We start from the raw sequence: 17,161 nt of genomic DNA, 5'->3' as shown, positions 1-17,161 counted from the left end.
TCTTCCTGACCTTGTATTTTGCATGATTGATGTGGAATTTGAACAGTTCCATATGTAAATAGTTCCTATTTGCCAATTAAAGTAGCAAACCCTAATGTCTGTTTACTGACAGACAGCCACACTTACACTCTCTGTGCTTGACCACCATGCCAACATTTTCTTTTTGTTTCCAGCCATTTCCAAAGCAGCCAGGAAGTTCAGGCGCTTATCCTCTTACTTCACCTCCTGCGTCCTATCACAGCACAGTGAATCAGTCCCCCTCTATGATTCACACCCAGTCTCCAGGTAAGGTATAACTTACTCTCTTGTCCTGTTCATCTTGTGAATCCAAAACATACATACCCAAGAGGAAGCACTATACAGGTGGCCCCAGGCTTCCAACAGATTCTTTTTCTGTTCTCTGACTAGATAATTGCCTGCTTTCATTGAAGTAGTGTTGGGAAATTCACATTTATGGTATTTTAGGAGCACTTTATAACACGTATTTCAGGTGTCCAGAGTGGGACTCGTGGTACCACTCCCAGGGTTGCTACTAATCTCATGGTCTGCATTAGAGGTTGACAGTTGTTCGCTTGGGGCCAAATCTTACCCACTGCCTATCTGCTTCAGTAAATGAACAAATTGGAACAAAGCCTTATCAGCCTATGCCCCTTTTCACTCTTTTTGTTTTCTTTTGTTTTATTTTTTGAAATGGACTAATGTTGCTCAGGTTGGCTTTAAACTCAATTTGTAGCACAAGATAGTCTTGAGGCCATGATCCTTCTGCCTCCTCCTCCCTATTGCTGGGGTTACAGGGATAACCACCATGTCTGACTCCTATGTGATTTCTATCCTTCTGCTCTTGCTTAAGCTTTGCTGGATGTGGCAGTGATCTATTCTCCAGTTCCCGGAGTCAGGCCCTTCACACCTTATTTTTCCTGACAAAATGACTTTTCTGGGCCATCCTATGCACTGTAAAATGTGGGTGGCATGCCAAATTTTTACTTTTGACTGAATGATTTTCTGGATTTTTTTTTTTGATACAGTGTTTCCCTATAGCTTTGGAGCCTGTCCTGGAACTCACTCTGTGGATTACGCTGGCCTCGAACTCACAAAGATCTACCTGCCTCTGCCTCCTGAGTGCTGGGATTAAAGGTGTGTGCCACCACCGCTCAGCGGTAACAGATTTCTTAAGGGGTAAAAAAACCTCTTACTTTCCAGCTCTCATAGTTAAATTAAAGTAAAAACTGTTTTATCAAAAGATTTATTTGTGATATTGCATGTAACATATAAGAAAATAAATAATTTGCCAGGCCTGGTGGTGTAAACTTGTAATCTTAGCTACTTGGCAGGCTGGAACTACAGGATCAAAAAGTTCAGGACCTCATAAGCAGAAAAATACAGAATGGGATGGGGCATAGTTTAGTGTTTGAGTGCTTGTATAGCATACATGAGGCCCTAGGTTCAGCTCTTAGTAGTACAAGAAGAAGAAAAAGAAATAATTTTAAAAATTGTATAGTAAAAGCCTTTGATTTAATAAATTAGTCAACTAAAGGATGTTTTTATCATTCGAGGATGCTCAACATATTAACTAGATTTTGTGTGTTTGTGTCTATGATATAAGGATGGAACCCAAGGCCTCATACATGCTAGACAAATGCTTTACTAATAAGCAAGATCCCTAAGTACTGAGTTTTAATAATAAATTCAACAAACATGTTTACAATTTTCACTTTGTAAAGCACAATTGCTAGCATGTGAGTTTTTTCCTTTATAAATTGCTCTTCCAAAATCCCTTAATACAGATATGTATGTATAAGTGTGCATACATATAAGAAATGTGCATGATCCTGCAGAACCTGTTAATCTGATGAGAGATGAAGTGGTCTGACTTGTTTAATTTGTTCATTTCCATTTGTATCTGAGAATATCATAAAAATACTTTCATTAGAGATATAGTAAGAATTTACTGCAATAAATCCCTTGAAGTGTTTAGTCTGTAACCTGGCTGTACATGTACTTCTCTGATCAACCTGTTGTAATCTGCCTTGGTCCCAGATTAGACTACTTGATACTCCAAATGCCCTTGGTCCCAGATTAGACTACTTGATACTCCAAAAGCCCTTGCTCAGCCAGTCTCATCTTGGCAGCTTCTTCCTCTGCTGCATGCCTCTCACAGCCACTCAGATTATTCTTCAATTTATTACAGTAACACGTGGTTTTTTTGTTTTAAAGGAGGTCCTAAGAGAAGAAACCAGGCAGCCAAATCTTTGAGGTTTTTTTGTTTTTGTTTTGTATTGTTTAGGAAATTCAATTTCCTGGATTTTGGAGGCTGTGTGTATGGTTTCTGTTTAGACTCCCTAACAGTCGCCACCTGTAATGCCTCAGGTTTTCAGCCTTATAAAGGGGCCATCCAGGCTTTTGAAAGACTGTTTGTTAGAGGACCAGCCATTTCTGCTCTGGAGATGCTTCTTTGCCTGTCTTCTTCACCTTGATATGGGTCAAGATGAGACCTGAAGGGTGGCTTAGAGCAGGCCAGATGCAAGGACACAGACAATGTGGGTATTCCAGGCAGCCCACACCATGTGTGTGGGAACCTGAGGTCCCAGAGGACATTGTCCTGAATGGCCAGCATATGAAGAAGCAGGGCCTTTTCTAAAAGCTTGGTCTTTATTGTATCAGCCATCCATATTTGGACTATACTAGGGCCACAAAAGGGCTCAGTTTTCTTAACAGAGAGGAACTAGTTTCAATGCTACAGAGGGAAGGAAGTTTTCTTAACTTTATGATTGTGAAAGTCCTGAAGATTTCCAAATCTAAGTGTGTGGTAGCCAGTTGGCTCTATGGAGGCCTGCAGCTTACCAGAGTTTCTTGGACCATAGCTTGAAGATTTGCCCAGGGTCATTAGAACCTTAGTGGGTGGGAGAGCTTAGGCCCTGTGAATACCAGAGATGCACAGCTGGGGAGGAGGTAGGCAATTAGAGACCCAGAACCCTAGGGGAGTGTGTCTCTAGGAAGGGGGAGATTGTTGCATAGGAGGAAGGGGAAAATAAATTTTGATTGATTATAGTAGTAGACAGGTATACAGTACTTGCTGCGAATATGCCAAGCCCTATTCTAAGCACTTTACTCATTTAATCCTCACAGCAAATTTATGGAGTAGGTCCCATTATTATCCCCATTTTAGGGAGAAAAACCAAGGCATGGAGAAGTTGTTACTTGTCAGATCATGCAGCTAAATAGGTAAATATAACACATAAAGGTTAATTAAGTTGACTGACGTATTTATTGAGTATGAGATAGTATTATACAACATAAAATGAAATCATCTTATATTACCATAGTTTGAAACCTGCTAATAATGAGTGATAATATAGCAAGTATTTATATGTTGAGTTTTTCATAGTTTTAATAGTTATAGTTCTCCCTTTCAGATCCCTCAAAGTTAAAAATCAGTCCCATGGCTTTAAGTGCCTCTCTCCCAGCTTTTGTATGTATTTTAGACCTCATCCTGGAACTGTTCACTTGCACCTAATATTTAGTTGATTGCCACAACTCTCTATGGCTGAAACTAAGTTCGTGGTTTCCTAGACCTGAGTCATGATCCTTGCATAGGCACCCTAGTTCAAGAAGGGGCAACCCCTTCTTCATCATGTTAGCCAGGCTGTAGCTATCAGAGACATGTAGAACACTCTTTGCTTTTATACCCACATTGAGTTATTTACCAAATACAGTTGACTACCCTTTGTGTTCAACCCCAAATTCAAGCACCTTGCAGTACCTCAGCCATCCTTCAGTCACCTTTGCAGCTAGTTCCAGTCAGAGTGATCCTCCTGGAACAGAGGTTAGTTAATGGCTTCTACTCCAAATGCTATTGGTTATCCAGCATCTGAGGCAAACCAAATATCTTTAGAGTGGCCTACAAGTCCATATGTGGTCTGGAACAGAACTTACCCCTAAACTGCCCCCCTTCTCTCACGTGTGTGGCGCTCTCTCTCTCTCTCTCTCTCTCTCTCTCTCTCTCTCTCTCTCTCTCTCTTTCTCTCTTGCTCTCGCTCTCACTGTCTGGCCTGTCATCTCCTCTTATGCCACCCTTGTTTACTCTTTTCTAGCATCCTGGTCCCTCCCCTATCGCACAAACTATCCTTTCTTTGGGGCCTTTAGAATGGCTCATCTGTTTTGCCTGGATTATCTTATTCCTTGTGCTATGTCCTGCATTTTCTTCCTGTCTGGTTCTCGTGTCCCTTTAGAGTCTTGACCTCTGCCACCATAAAGAATTGTACATTTCCTTTGCACTGGTTTTCTCCACAGCACTTGCCGTTACCTTTATAGATTTATCATGCTAATTTTACTCCATGAGGGCAGAAATTGTCTCTTATGTTCACTATGTCTTCCATGCCTAGAATACTGTTTGGCAAAAAGCTGATAAACTCACCTACTTGTTGACTAAGTGCATGACTAAAAATTGTGTTTGACACAATTTCTTTTCAGTTAGTGAGTATGAGAGTTATAACATGGACCCATGGACTTGAAATTTCTTGCAATAGTGAAGTCTTTCCAATTTTCCTTCATGCTATTTATGGGACCTTTTCTGCTTGTCTCTATAGTCTCTAGGGAGATTTTTTTAACCTGTGGTCCTTGGACAGGACACAATATGTGTCCTGTGAGATCATCTGTAATTATTTTCCTTTATTAGGAAATCTGCATGCTGCCAGCTCCCCCAGTGGGGCTTTGCGAGCCCCATCACCAGCGTCATTTGTTCCAACTCCTCCCCCATCCTCGCATGGAATCTCAATAGGACCAGGGGCCAGTTTTGCTAGTCCACATGGTGAGTCCATACACAGAAATCGCTGTAGCGTTTAGAGCTTGATATAAAAGTAATTTTTGTTAAATCAGATTTCTTATTGAAAAATTAGTATTTATTTATTGAGAAATAGCAAAATGACGTGGACAAAAATAGACATTTTTCTTAGTTTTTCCACACACAGGCACTGACTGGTTGGTCTGTGACTGTCTCTTTCCTTGCTCTGCCCTTCCTGTCACCTGCTGCCTACCTATTGGACTTTCTATATCTTTCTGTGCTTGCTCTCTAGCTATTTTGGCTTGTCCTCCTCTCGGATAGTTTCCCCTATCTGGTTACCTTACCATATGAATTGTTTTGAAACTTGAATTTTCAACCTGAAAAAAATTTATTTTGAATGGATGCAAATAAAGATCAGGTGGAGCTAGTCAGTGAAATGTTCCCTTTGTGTCTGTTGTCATTTTGTTTGTTATACAAGATCTCACTGTATAGCCCAGGCTGACCTTTAAATCACAGCAACACCCCCATCCCACTGCTACCCCCAACCCCATTTGTCTCCCAAGTGCTGTGATTGAAAGCATAGGACAGGACATCTGACTCAAATGTTCTCATTTCACCAGCCATCTTGTCTCCTTTCTCAGAGGCATGTAGACCATAGCTAACTATTGTCCTACGTTATATCTAGTTTGTGTTTCTATCTTTTCTCAGAGGCATATAGACCATAGCTAACTATTGTCCTACATTATATCTAGTTTGTGTTTCTATTTTTCCCACAATTTAAAATGGTGCCATATGTACTCACATCCATGATGATTGCCTTAGGTAAGTTCCTAAACATGTCATTGAGATTGTAGCACATTTGAGAAATTCTAAAGCTTTTGCAACATAGGGCTAATTGCTCACCTGAAAGGCTATACCAATTTCCTCTAGTATTGTTGGGGCAGTGTCTGTTGTCCTGCGGACATTACCAACATGGTATATTAAGATTTTCTAAAAATTTTGCCATTTGCTAGGTGAAAAAGCGGTGTTTTATTATTGGATATACATTTCTTGACTGTTAGTTAAATTTTACTTACTTGACTCACTTTTCAAATTCCCATTTGTCTTTAGTGTCTCTTATTTTATTCCCACCAATTTATATACCCCTTGCCTACTTTCTTGTGCTGTCTTACTTATTTGTAAGACTTCCTTTTTTATAAGTCAAGATTATTTATTTTATCAGTGTATCATTTGGTGACAAAAGAATATAAACAGTATGTCAAAGGTGTTTTTGGTATAGTTTAAAATATCAAATTGCTAAGGAATCCACTGCTTTCAAAACTTGATTCTCAGTTCTTTTTCTTAGTCAGTGTGGCCTTTGCTGAATAAAGAAATTGTGTAGTTTCCCTCTCTCATCCTTTTCTCAGTAGAATGGAAACATAATTTGCCAGGGCTGGTCTTCCTTTCAGTGGAACTTGGTTTTTCTTGGTGTTCGGAAGCTCGTCTGAAACTAATTTATCCTTTTCATTATTCCAACTCTTTAATCCAGTTTGAAAATACACAAACTCTAGCTGATATCGTGCTGCATGCTTTAATTTTGGCACTTGGGAGGCAGAGGCAGGTGGCTTTCTGTGAGTTCAAGACCATCCTGGTCTATATAGTGAATTCCAGTCTAGCCAGGGCTATGCAAAGAGAACTGTGTCTCAAAAAACAAACACACAGAAAGTACACAAACACCACAAAATCGAGACTTAGGTGTAATGTGTTTAGAGACATCAAGCTTTAGTGAAAGATAATGGCTCACTATTTGAGGCTATGACTGTTGTCACATACTTTGAGGACATTAAAATACATATTTTGAGAATCATCTGTTTGCTTTTTTCTCTAGGAACCCTTGACCCTAGTTCTCCGTACACTATGGTGTCACCAAGTGGACGAGCAGGAAACTGGCCTGGGTCTCCTCAAGTGTCTGGACCCTCACCAGCAACCCGTTTGCCTGGAATGTCACCAGCCAACCCCTCTCTACATTCTCCTGTTCCAGATGTTTCTCATTCCCCCAGAGCTGGCACAAGTGAGTGTTGCCAGCATTATGTTCTTCTAAAGCATTACCAATAGATGATTTCTGTCATTTTGCCCTGGCATAAAGTCACAGTGTATTTCTCAAATGAGGATTTCCAAACCTTAAACTTTGTTCCTTTGTAAATCAGTTCACAGTATTAATTAGCAAAATGAGGGAAAATGTAGTAAGAAAAAAGGTTGTCTCCAGAAGTCTTAGGAGGTGAGTCCCAGCAACTCTGTCATGACTGTTAATTTTTGTCTACACTATTGAACCATAAAAGATACCTTGTTAACCAATAAAACTATAGAAATTAAGAGAATTTTACAAATATATATGTTTACTTTTGTTACATAATTTTAGTGCTTAAAAAACAATGCTTCATTGGCTTATGATTCTGTACTTTGAGACTCTACTCAGCTTGTGTGTCTGCAGTAGGAGACCTAACATAGCCTCAGTTGACATGACTTCTCTGTGCTCCTTGTGGCCTCACACTTGATCATGTTTTTTTTTTTTTTTACACAGTGGGTATAAGTTAGAGGAAAAGCACATGAAGTCCTGTACCTAGTCGAGCATCCCTTCCATGGTGATCTGTTTGGCCAAATGCAGGTTATTAAGGCCAAGCACATTCCAGGTTGAGAAGCAGATCCCACTTCTTTGAAAGAGTTCCTGCAGGGTAATGTTGTAAGGAACCTGGAAACAATCAGGAGAATCATGGCAGCTGATTGTTATCTGATGACTGACATAAGATTCCTTGGTGACCAGAAGTAATTACAAGAGTCCCAGTTACATCATCTGTGATGAAGACAAAACAGACAATAATGGGATAGTGTGCATTTGCAAATGAAATTATTTGTTTTCCTTTCCAAAAGGTTCCCAGACAATGCCAACCAACATGCCTCCACCTCGCAAACTACCTCAGCGCTCCTGGGCAGCATCCATACCCACCATCCTCACTCATAGTGCCTTGAACATCTTACTATTACCCTCTCCAACTCCGGGCCTTGTGCCTGGCCTGGCAGGCAGTTACCTTTGTTCCCCACTTGAGAGATTCCTTGGATCTGTCATCATGAGACGACACCTTCAAAGAATTATTCAACAGGAAACGGTACGAGTGCTATGTGACTTTCTAAGTGGTCCTTTTCAAAGGGAGAATAAAGTCTTTGTGAAGGACACTTTGTCACTTTCTTAACCATTTTGTTAGTATTATATATACTTCACTTCGTTACCTAGCATTAAAGATGAACCCCATCATTTTCTATTCTTAGCTTAGAGAGTTTTCCAGTTTACTGTTCTGTGTTTTCTAGATAATGTGGCTAACCCTGATCTGGGAATAGGTTATTACATTGCAAGGAACCAGTGCACACAGGGTCTGACCTTGCACATACAAATGACTATTTGATCTCTGGAGTACCTTTGCAGGCAGATTGACTTTGAAGCTGAGTCTTCATCAAAATCAACATGTTGGTCATAGATGTTAGGGATCAGTTTTAAAAAGTACATGAGCAATTAGATTTGTTTAAAAGCCTGTAGAAACAGACATGGTGATGTTTTTCATATGTGGACATGATCTACTTTGATTAAACTCTCTCTCTCTCTCTTTGCCTTCTCTTGTTACTGTATCCCTTCTCAATATTAAGATACATTGAATAAATTAACATTCATTTTAGTGATGATGCGAGCTGTGTTGCAGCCTGAGTTCTGCTACTTATGGTCCCTCTAATGTTGGGCTCTGTGACTCTTATCTGGCTAGCCTGGACCAACTTATTTGGTTTTCTATTGTGATAATTCTGTCAACAATATGCTTGTCTTTCCCTGTTGATTTGCTTCATCCTTGTTTTGCAGTTGCAACTGATCAATTCCAATGAACCTGGTGTAATCATGTTCAAGACAGATGCCCTGAAATGCAGAGTAGCTCTTAGTCCCAAAACCAACCAGACCCTTCAGCTAAAAGTAACACCTGAAAATGCAGGACAGTGGAAACCTGATGAGCTTCAAGTTTTGGAGAAATTCTTCGAAACAAGAGTATGTGTTTTCTTTTTTAAAAAATTTATTTGTTTTATGTATATGAGTGCTCTATCAGTATGTATGTCTTTATGCCAGAAGAAGGCATCAGATCCTGTTATAGATGGTTGTGAGCCACCATGTGGTTGCTGAGAATTGAACTCAGAACCTATGGAAGAGCAACCAGTGCTCTTAACCACTGAGTCATCTGTCCAGCCGTGAGTATGTGGGTTTTTTTGTTTTTTGTTTTTGTTTTGTTTTGTTTTTTTCAAGACCGGGTTTCTCTGTAGTTTTGGGAGCCTGTCCTGGAACTAGCTCTTGTAGACCAGGCTGGCCTTGAACTCACATAGATACGCTTGCCTCCCGAGTGCTGGCATTAAAGGCGTGCGCCGCCATCCCCCAGCCCGAGTATGTTTTTTAATGCATGCTTGTAATTTAGTCAGTGAACCAGAAAAGTCAAAGTAGAATGAAAAGTAAGGTGATTTCTTTTTTCCCCCTCATAGGTTGCAGGACCACCATTTAAAGCCAACACACTTATAGCTTTCACCAAGCTGTTGGGAGCACCAACACACATCCTCCGTGACTGTGTGCATATTATGAAGTTGGAGCTGGTGAGTTACTGGGAAACAAAAGCTTTTCTGATGCAGAGAAGTGTTTATTCTTGCTCACTTATTTTGTTTCTTTTTGATTTTTTTTCTCTTAAAATGTTTTTTTAATAGACTGACTTCAAACTCATAGTTATTCACCGGATGCTAAAAAGGTTGTTAAAGGCTTAAATTGAATTAAATTCTTAATTTTGACTTAAAATTTGGCTGTGACAAGATGACACAATTCTGCTGTGTCTTTTGAATTTAGGACAAGGTGATAGATTGATGAATTACCCAGTAACCACTCTCCATCCATTCTCTGTTCAAGCAGAGTTCTCAGTAACTAACTCTTCTTGCAGAGATGGTCTTATGAGAAGTGGAAATGTCTTGCTCCTATATTGTTATGTACTTGTGTCTATTTTTATTATAAAATATTTTATATTTAATAGCTGTGAAATATAGATATACATATATAGATGTCACTTTGATAGATCCTAGTAAATTTTCCTCTGTAGAGGTTCACCAGTTTCTAGTCCCACAAGCACACCAAGCTCTGTTATCAGTCTTTTTTTTCTTCTCTTTTTATATTTCTACCTTTGGTAGTCTCAGCTATTTTTTCTATTATTTTATTTTTCTATTTTGAAAATGTACTTATTTTTATGGGATATTGTTTGCATGTGTGTCTGTGTGCTACATAAGTGCCCTAGGATGCCTGAAAGGAATATCAGATTCCCTGGGACTAGAGTTATAGATGATTGTGACCCAAAGCCAGGTCCTCTGAAGAGGAGCCAATTCTTTTAATCACTGACCCCACCACCATTATTTATTTTTTAAAACTTATTTATTTTTTGAAATCTCAATTGTGTGTGTGTTGGTCTGCATCTGGGTTTGTGCATATTAGAGCAGTGCCCATTGAAGCCAAAAGAGATCATTCAATTCCCTGGATTTGGTTGTGAGTTGTGACATGGGTGCTGGGCGATAAACTTGGTTCCTCTGCAAGAACAACAAGCTCGGGCTGGAGAGATGGCTCAGAGGTTAAGAGCATTGCCTGCTCTTCCAAAGGTCCTGAGTTCAATTCCTGGCAACCACATGGTAGCTCACAACCATCTGTAAACGAGGTCTTGTGCCTTCTTCTGGCCTTCAGACATACACACAGACAGAATATTGTATGCATAATAAATAAATAAACATTAAAAAAAGAACAACAAGCTCTCTTAACCTCTGAGCCATCTCTCTACCCCAAGATTTATTTTCATTTGATTTTGTATGGGTATATATGTGTATCTATATATATGCCATATGTGTGTGGGTGTGGGTGTGGGCAGGGGCCAAAAGAGAGGGCATTGGATCCCTTTACGCTGGAGTTAAAGTTAGTTTGATCCACCCCACATAAGTGCTAGGAACTGAACTTGCTTCCTCTGGAAGAGCAGTATACACTCTTACCTGCTGAGCCATCTTTCTAGCCCCATACTGTGGGTATTTCTTAAAATTATTTAGTTTGAACCCTGGTGATAGTTGATTAATTATTCTCTCAATCTTCCAGTCTTTTGATCTTGATATTTATTTCTGGTGATTTGATTAGCCTAATGCCTCCCTCATTTCTGTTCACATTTTACTATCAGGATTGGGGAGGAAGGTTTTTTTTGTTTTTGCTTTTTTATTTTTGTATTAACATTTGCCTTTTGATGTGGTAGTCTGTAACAGACCTTGTATGTCAGAAAGATGTCTGAGATTTTGAAGGAGTAATATTTGTCTGCAAAAGCACCAATGAATTATTCTTCTAAACCATTGACACTCTTTGCCTAGTTTGTTTAAGGAAGCAGTTAGAAACAGGACTTGGAAATCTAATGGACCCCAGTCAATGAGAGCCTTAAGTGTCATGTGTTAGACTTTAATTGTGGGAGGGAGCAGCATTAAGTCATAGCGTCCTCAGCATTTGTGAGCATGATTAGAGCCTCACTCAAGATGTGGAACTGATAGAAGCTGAAGTATTGGCCTTGGGGATAGTAATAAAGCATTCAGGAACGAATGAGAACTGAGCACACAAATTTACCCCCAAGTTTTCGTTAGTGACTTCATGTATATTCTTTTAAGAAAGTGCATGCTATCTGAATGATTGAATAGAATGTGGAAGTCTTACCTCCTTAGACTCCGGACCAGATGTGATTTTAATGTTAACAGGAGTTTTGTCATAATTTCTCCCCTTTCACAACAGTTCCCAGACCAAGCAACCCAGCTAAAATGGAATGTTCAGTTTTGCCTCACCATCCCTCCCAGCGCACCACCAATTGCACCTCCTGGGACACCAGCTGTGGTGTTGAAATCCAAAATGCTGTTTTTTGTAAGTAACACCTGACATCATCTGTGCATGTGCAGAGTTTCTGAGGAAACAGCCATGTGAGAGTAATAAAACAATTTGCTGTGTTAGCGGTTATTGCCCGCTATAAGACCATATTCCCTCACTGTTCCCTTAGTAACAACAGAAATGTATTCAAGTTAGTAATTGTGAGACAATCGTAATACTCAGTTGTTTGTCACTTTTTTATTTTATTTAATTTTCTTGTATTTGCTGTATCTTAATCTGAAAGTAAATGATAGTACCTCGTACCAATTGAGACAAATATTTGATTTTCTGTTTTTTATTTTCTTTGTGTGTCTACAGCTTCAGCTAACTCAGAAAACATCAGTCCCTCCCCAAGAACCTGTTAGTATAATAGTTCCAATCATTTATGACATGGCTTCAGGTACCACCCAGCAGGCAGACATTCCCAGACAGCAGAACTCTTCTGTTGCTGCGCCCATGATGGTCAGCAACATTCTGAAGAGGTTTGCAGAGATGAACGCACCACGACAAGGTACATGAGCAGTAGATGGTATTTTATTGCGTATATGTTATAAGGATTCCTTTGAGAGAGACCTGCCTCCGCTTTCCTCCTCTTTTCCCTCCTTCCCTCTGCACCCCAATCCTAGTACTAGCGCTCTGTTGCCATGGCCCTCTTAGTGTCTGCTTGTCGCTTTCTTTCTTTCTCACTGGTTTTTCATTTTTGTCCATTTCTTTGCTGCCTGGACTTCATTTTTGTTAGCAATTTACTATTGGGACTGAGCCGCTTGCTATGCCAGAAGCTTGTATTTATAGCACACATTGCCACAAAGCCCTAGGTTAGGATGATAGAATTTCTGTGGCTGTGAATTCCTGCCTTGCCATCAATACCTGCCACTCTGTACAACACAAAGTTGAAATGCATGTTGATTTCTCATACTTCATGGTTCGGTCATGAACAGAATACGATTATTGAAAGTTGTGTATCTTCTAAATGTCTTGTGAAGAATAAAGCTGATACAAATGGCATCGCTGCTTTTTGGGCTTCTTATGTAAGTGTCAGGTGGGTGCAAGTGAGCCTTCTCCCTGAGTGTACAGTGAAGCTCTGAGACTGGACATTTCCGAAAACAACCAGAGTGCTTCTTGAAAGATAAATAAGGTTGCTTCAATGCTGGAGTAGCCCACACTTAACATGTGACTCCTGGCAATACCTAATTTGGGGTTCTAAAACATGAAGCTCAGCAAAGAGAACTTTTATTTTTTTTAATTTCTAATACTTAGAAAATTTAAATGGATGTTCACTCATGTCTAATGCTAAGGAAGTCCTCTTTATCTCTTGCTAACACAATTATGGTAAACAAGGACAAAGCTGTTCTCTGAAACATTTTTAGGCATCACAGTATGAAAAGTTTTAGGGATCCTGAGGAAAATGAGGCGTTTTTTAAAATCTGTTTGTTCCCCACATCATACCTGGGTAAGTTCTTGCTTCAGTTTCTAAGGAATAACTGGGCAATAGAGAGCAGTATGCTTCATTTGTTATAGTACTTTTACTTCTGACACTTCACTGCTTTCATTCCTTGACCTATCTCAGCTGAAAATAAGTCCTCCGGAATCAAAATTTAAAACTACCAGAATTCTCAAAGTAGCAGTCTAGTAGAACTCTGATAAGCACAATTCCTTCATATAGACATGACTATTATCATTTTTATATATCTTCTGGAATTTAAAAATTTTAAGGGAAATGTTTTGATCCTACTAAGATCAAGCAGATTTTTTGGCTTATCAATGAAAGTGTCAAAGAAGTGTGTATGTATGTGCCTGTGCACACACACACACACACACGCATCCATGCACACACATGCGCACACACGCACCTACCTCAGTTCTTTAAGAAGTTGGTAAGGTATTGTGGGAGTGCTTTCTTTTTTTCTTCTGTTCCTTTTTTGGCTGGACAAACCTTTGGATTTCTTTTGTCCTTTTGTTCTGTACCTTCATTTTCCAGTGCTTGGAGCAAAGGCTCTCAGTGACTTGCATAGAGTCAATGTGTCCTGCCCCTTGACAGAAGGCCATCATTCATACAAGGGCTTCTTCGGTTTTCCCCTTTTCAGCTGTGGTAGTGTTAAAAACATGTTCTAGTGGGAAAGATCCAGTTTGTTTTATAATATTTAAGTATTTGCAGTATTTCATAAGAACAAAGAAGCAGATAGGAAGTTAAGAGGATGAGGTATCAGTGGTAACTCTACAAATCGAATATTTAGATTTTTGGTATGTGATACTTAGGCTTCCTTGCCCATCTCACATTGAAGAGCTTTGAATAAAAATCCCAGCTTCGTCCAGTGCTTTACACCTATAATCTCAGCACTTGGAGGCTGAAACAGGAGGATTTTGAGTTCCAAGCCGGTCTGGGTTACATAGTGAGACTATTGTCTCATAGCAACCAAAAAGGAAAGAAAGGAAAAAAATAACTTTAAGTATAAATAGACCTTTTCTCCCTTTAAAAAATAAAACAAAACAAAAAACCAACTTTATTTTTTTATTTAATTGACTTCAGTCTTAATCTATAACTTTAGAAAATGAAAATGTTCAGTTTCATAGCCAGAGGAGTACATAGTAACCACAAAGCACATGTTCCCATTGTCACAGAATGTTCTATTGGACAATATTCCTATTACCTATTGGAGGCATTCTCATCTGGCCTCTCATGCAGTATTAGGAGGACATCACCGAAGTTATAAGCAATGCATAAATATAATTTAGAACTTGTCATTAAATCCAAAACACATAAGCATTCTACAGTGTTCAATTTTAAAGTCTTATCCACTGTAACACTGTTTCTATGCACTGGGGGCATCTCTTTCTCTCTGTTTAAACTTGACACTTGCCCCAGATTTCTTCCTGAGACAAAAGCAAAACCCCACTCAAATATAATATGCTAGTCCACACCAGATCTCATCGCCTAAAAATCTGAATAGTTTGAAATACATAGTCCTTTATTTCAAATTCGTAACTGATTTTAATCAACCCTCCCCTCACCGGTGTGTTAACGTCTCTCCTGTACTGCGAATACCTAATGACCATTTTTCTCTGTTGCAGGTGAATGCACAATATTTGCAGCTGTTCGTGATTTAATGGCTAATCTTACACTGCCCCCTGGTGGGCGTCCATAGACACTATTTTTAAACCAGGAAGGCTGACAAATGAAAAACAACACACACACAAAAAAGGCTGACTTCAGCCTTCAATTTTTAAAAGGAAAAGGACTTTTAAAAAAATAAATACATAAATAAATAAAAACCTTAAGAGCTAAATATTCTAAACTGGCAAAACTTTTCAGGGTGCACTTCTTTCATCAAAAAGACCATCAATCTTTTGTATAGTGAACTTGTATAGTATGTTTAAATGCGACACATTTCAAACTAGGTAACAAATCAGTGTCCGCTTGCCAGTAATAGATTTAATATTCTGTTTTATACTATAAAGTAATGAAAATGCCAAACCTGTTTATTTAATTGTTTTCTTATGTTTTGGGTATAATGGTCTTTTTTGGTTTTTGAGGTTTTTTGTTTTTGTTTTTTGTTTTTTTTTTTTTAAGGCAGGTCTGTCATTTTTGAATACTGTAAAACTGTGACAAACTTTCTATTGAAGTTGTATTTTAATATGACCGCTTTGAATCCTTACACAGAAATGTTTTGGGAGCTGTTAAACATATCCCAAGGAAGCAATATTTAATAAAACTAGGATATAAAAGTTGCACTCACTTGTGTGTGTATAAGCTCTCTAGAGTTCTTAGGGCCTCCCTTCATCTTTAACCTGGTGGGGCCAGTCAGTTTTTAAATTACACATGTCTGAAATTTCACCAAAAACATGTTTTGTTTTAAGGTTAATGTAGTTTCTGCAGACATTCCTAACTGGCGGTAACATTTAGTCCCTCGGTTGTTTTTCAGTATAGGATTTGTGTAAAATGAAAGAACTTTGTTTTTGAAAAGAGACAGTAAGTGAGTTATAATGATCAATGATCCCAAATAATGCAGTTATTCTCATGTGTGAAGAAATGGGTCCCTTTTGTTAGGAAAATATCATGTAAAGGATACTTCTGCATACAGCATTAACTAGGAAGCAAAGAACTTGAATGCTCTAGTCTGCATGAAGTTTCAGTGACATTTCTTTATCTTATTTAACTTCTTACCTTCCCCAACACAATTGGGGTTCTTCTGAGCAATCTCAATTTAATTAATTGTCAGCAAAGCAATAGGATACTTTGCTGGACACAACCTGGTCCAGTCATTTGAAAAGTCCACAGTGCAGGGCCTGTCTAGGGTCCAGTGGAGTTTCTGGCACTGGTACCTCTCAATAGGATTTCTTTCTAGAGTACTATACTGTCTCTTACAGCCAGTCAGGGACTTTTTAAGCTTTGATGAATATGATCTGATTCAAATGTCTTCTGATAACTTGATGCTATTTGGAGCAGTTTTTTTTTTGTTTTGTTCTATGTTTTTTAATGATAATCATGCTGAGTTATATCTAGCCAATGTAATATGGTCCTCGATGAAATTTTAGATGTTTGTCTGATTCCATTTTAAGATGATTAATTGAGATTCTATAACTACAACCACCAGATTCTGGTTTTAAGCATCTCACTGCAACTGTATCATATGTTGTCACCTTTGCTTGAATCTCCGTTTCCAGTCAGAGTTGAGGCCTTCTTTGTCTTCTGTGTTTCATTTTTGCCTTCACCTCCTGCTTTCCCCAGCTCTGACTTCTCCAGAGTGGGTGCCTACACTCTTCTTCTTCCTCTAGCCCTTCCTCCTTCTGTTTCAGTTCTCTTCGCAGTGCTCACCACATGGGTTTGGCAATCTAAGATGTCTTGATCAGAGTCGGCCCTTTTTTATTGGGAGCTGAATCCTATCTTTCATGTAGAAATCTACATGTATATACAAGAAATGTATTTTTATCTGCAGGATATTGTTTCAAATAATTTTATTAATAGAATTAACTTTTCAGGTATTTTCTCTTTTAAGTGTGGTTTTGAAATGTTAATTGCATTTTTATACATGATGCATTCAATGGCTACTTTTTCTTAATTATAACACCTTTGAATGCATTGTGTAAATCAAGTAAGATAGGATTCAATGAACAGAATTTGATTTTGATTTGAGAGTAAACCAATGAATTTGAATTTTGATATCATGCTTGGTACTTGGAATTGGTATATACTTTATTAAAGCTTGGAAATACTTAGCATTTGAATCGTAACTTTCATCACAAACCATGTCTTTTGCCTCTTTTGTTAACCAGGTTCAATCAAAGAAACTGGATTCCGTAGTGGTTTTTCTCTAGTAGGTGGTTTGACTTTAAGGTGTTTTCAATGTGATTTTAGTATTTACAGTAATAAATAAAATTTCTACAAGTTTCGGAGAACTACCAACTCTCTGGTT

General features: G+C 38.7%; 1 protein-coding gene across 1 annotated transcript in view; it reads left to right on the top strand.

Annotated features, from left to right (window-relative positions):
• The window catches only part of Med14 (mediator complex subunit 14), a 97,158-nt gene extending 80,011 nt beyond the window's left edge, over positions 1–17,147 (top strand). Inside the window, 9 exon segments of the mRNA XM_038315953.1 lie at positions 174–285; positions 4,676–4,807; positions 6,648–6,830; positions 7,688–7,923; positions 8,661–8,840; positions 9,323–9,430; positions 11,622–11,747; positions 12,069–12,261; positions 14,820–17,147. Of these exon segments, the coding sequence (XP_038171881.1) occupies positions 174–285; positions 4,676–4,807; positions 6,648–6,830; positions 7,688–7,923; positions 8,661–8,840; positions 9,323–9,430; positions 11,622–11,747; positions 12,069–12,261; positions 14,820–14,893 (1,344 nt within the window). The 3' untranslated portion in view covers positions 14,894–17,147.
• Positions 17,148–17,161: the final 14 nt, after the last annotated feature.

This window comes from Arvicola amphibius, chromosome X, assembly GCF_903992535.2.
Source record: "Arvicola amphibius chromosome X, mArvAmp1.2, whole genome shotgun sequence".
NCBI lineage: Eukaryota > Metazoa > Chordata > Mammalia > Rodentia > Cricetidae > Arvicola > Arvicola amphibius.
This window is presented reverse-complemented; position numbering and strand designations above follow the sequence as displayed.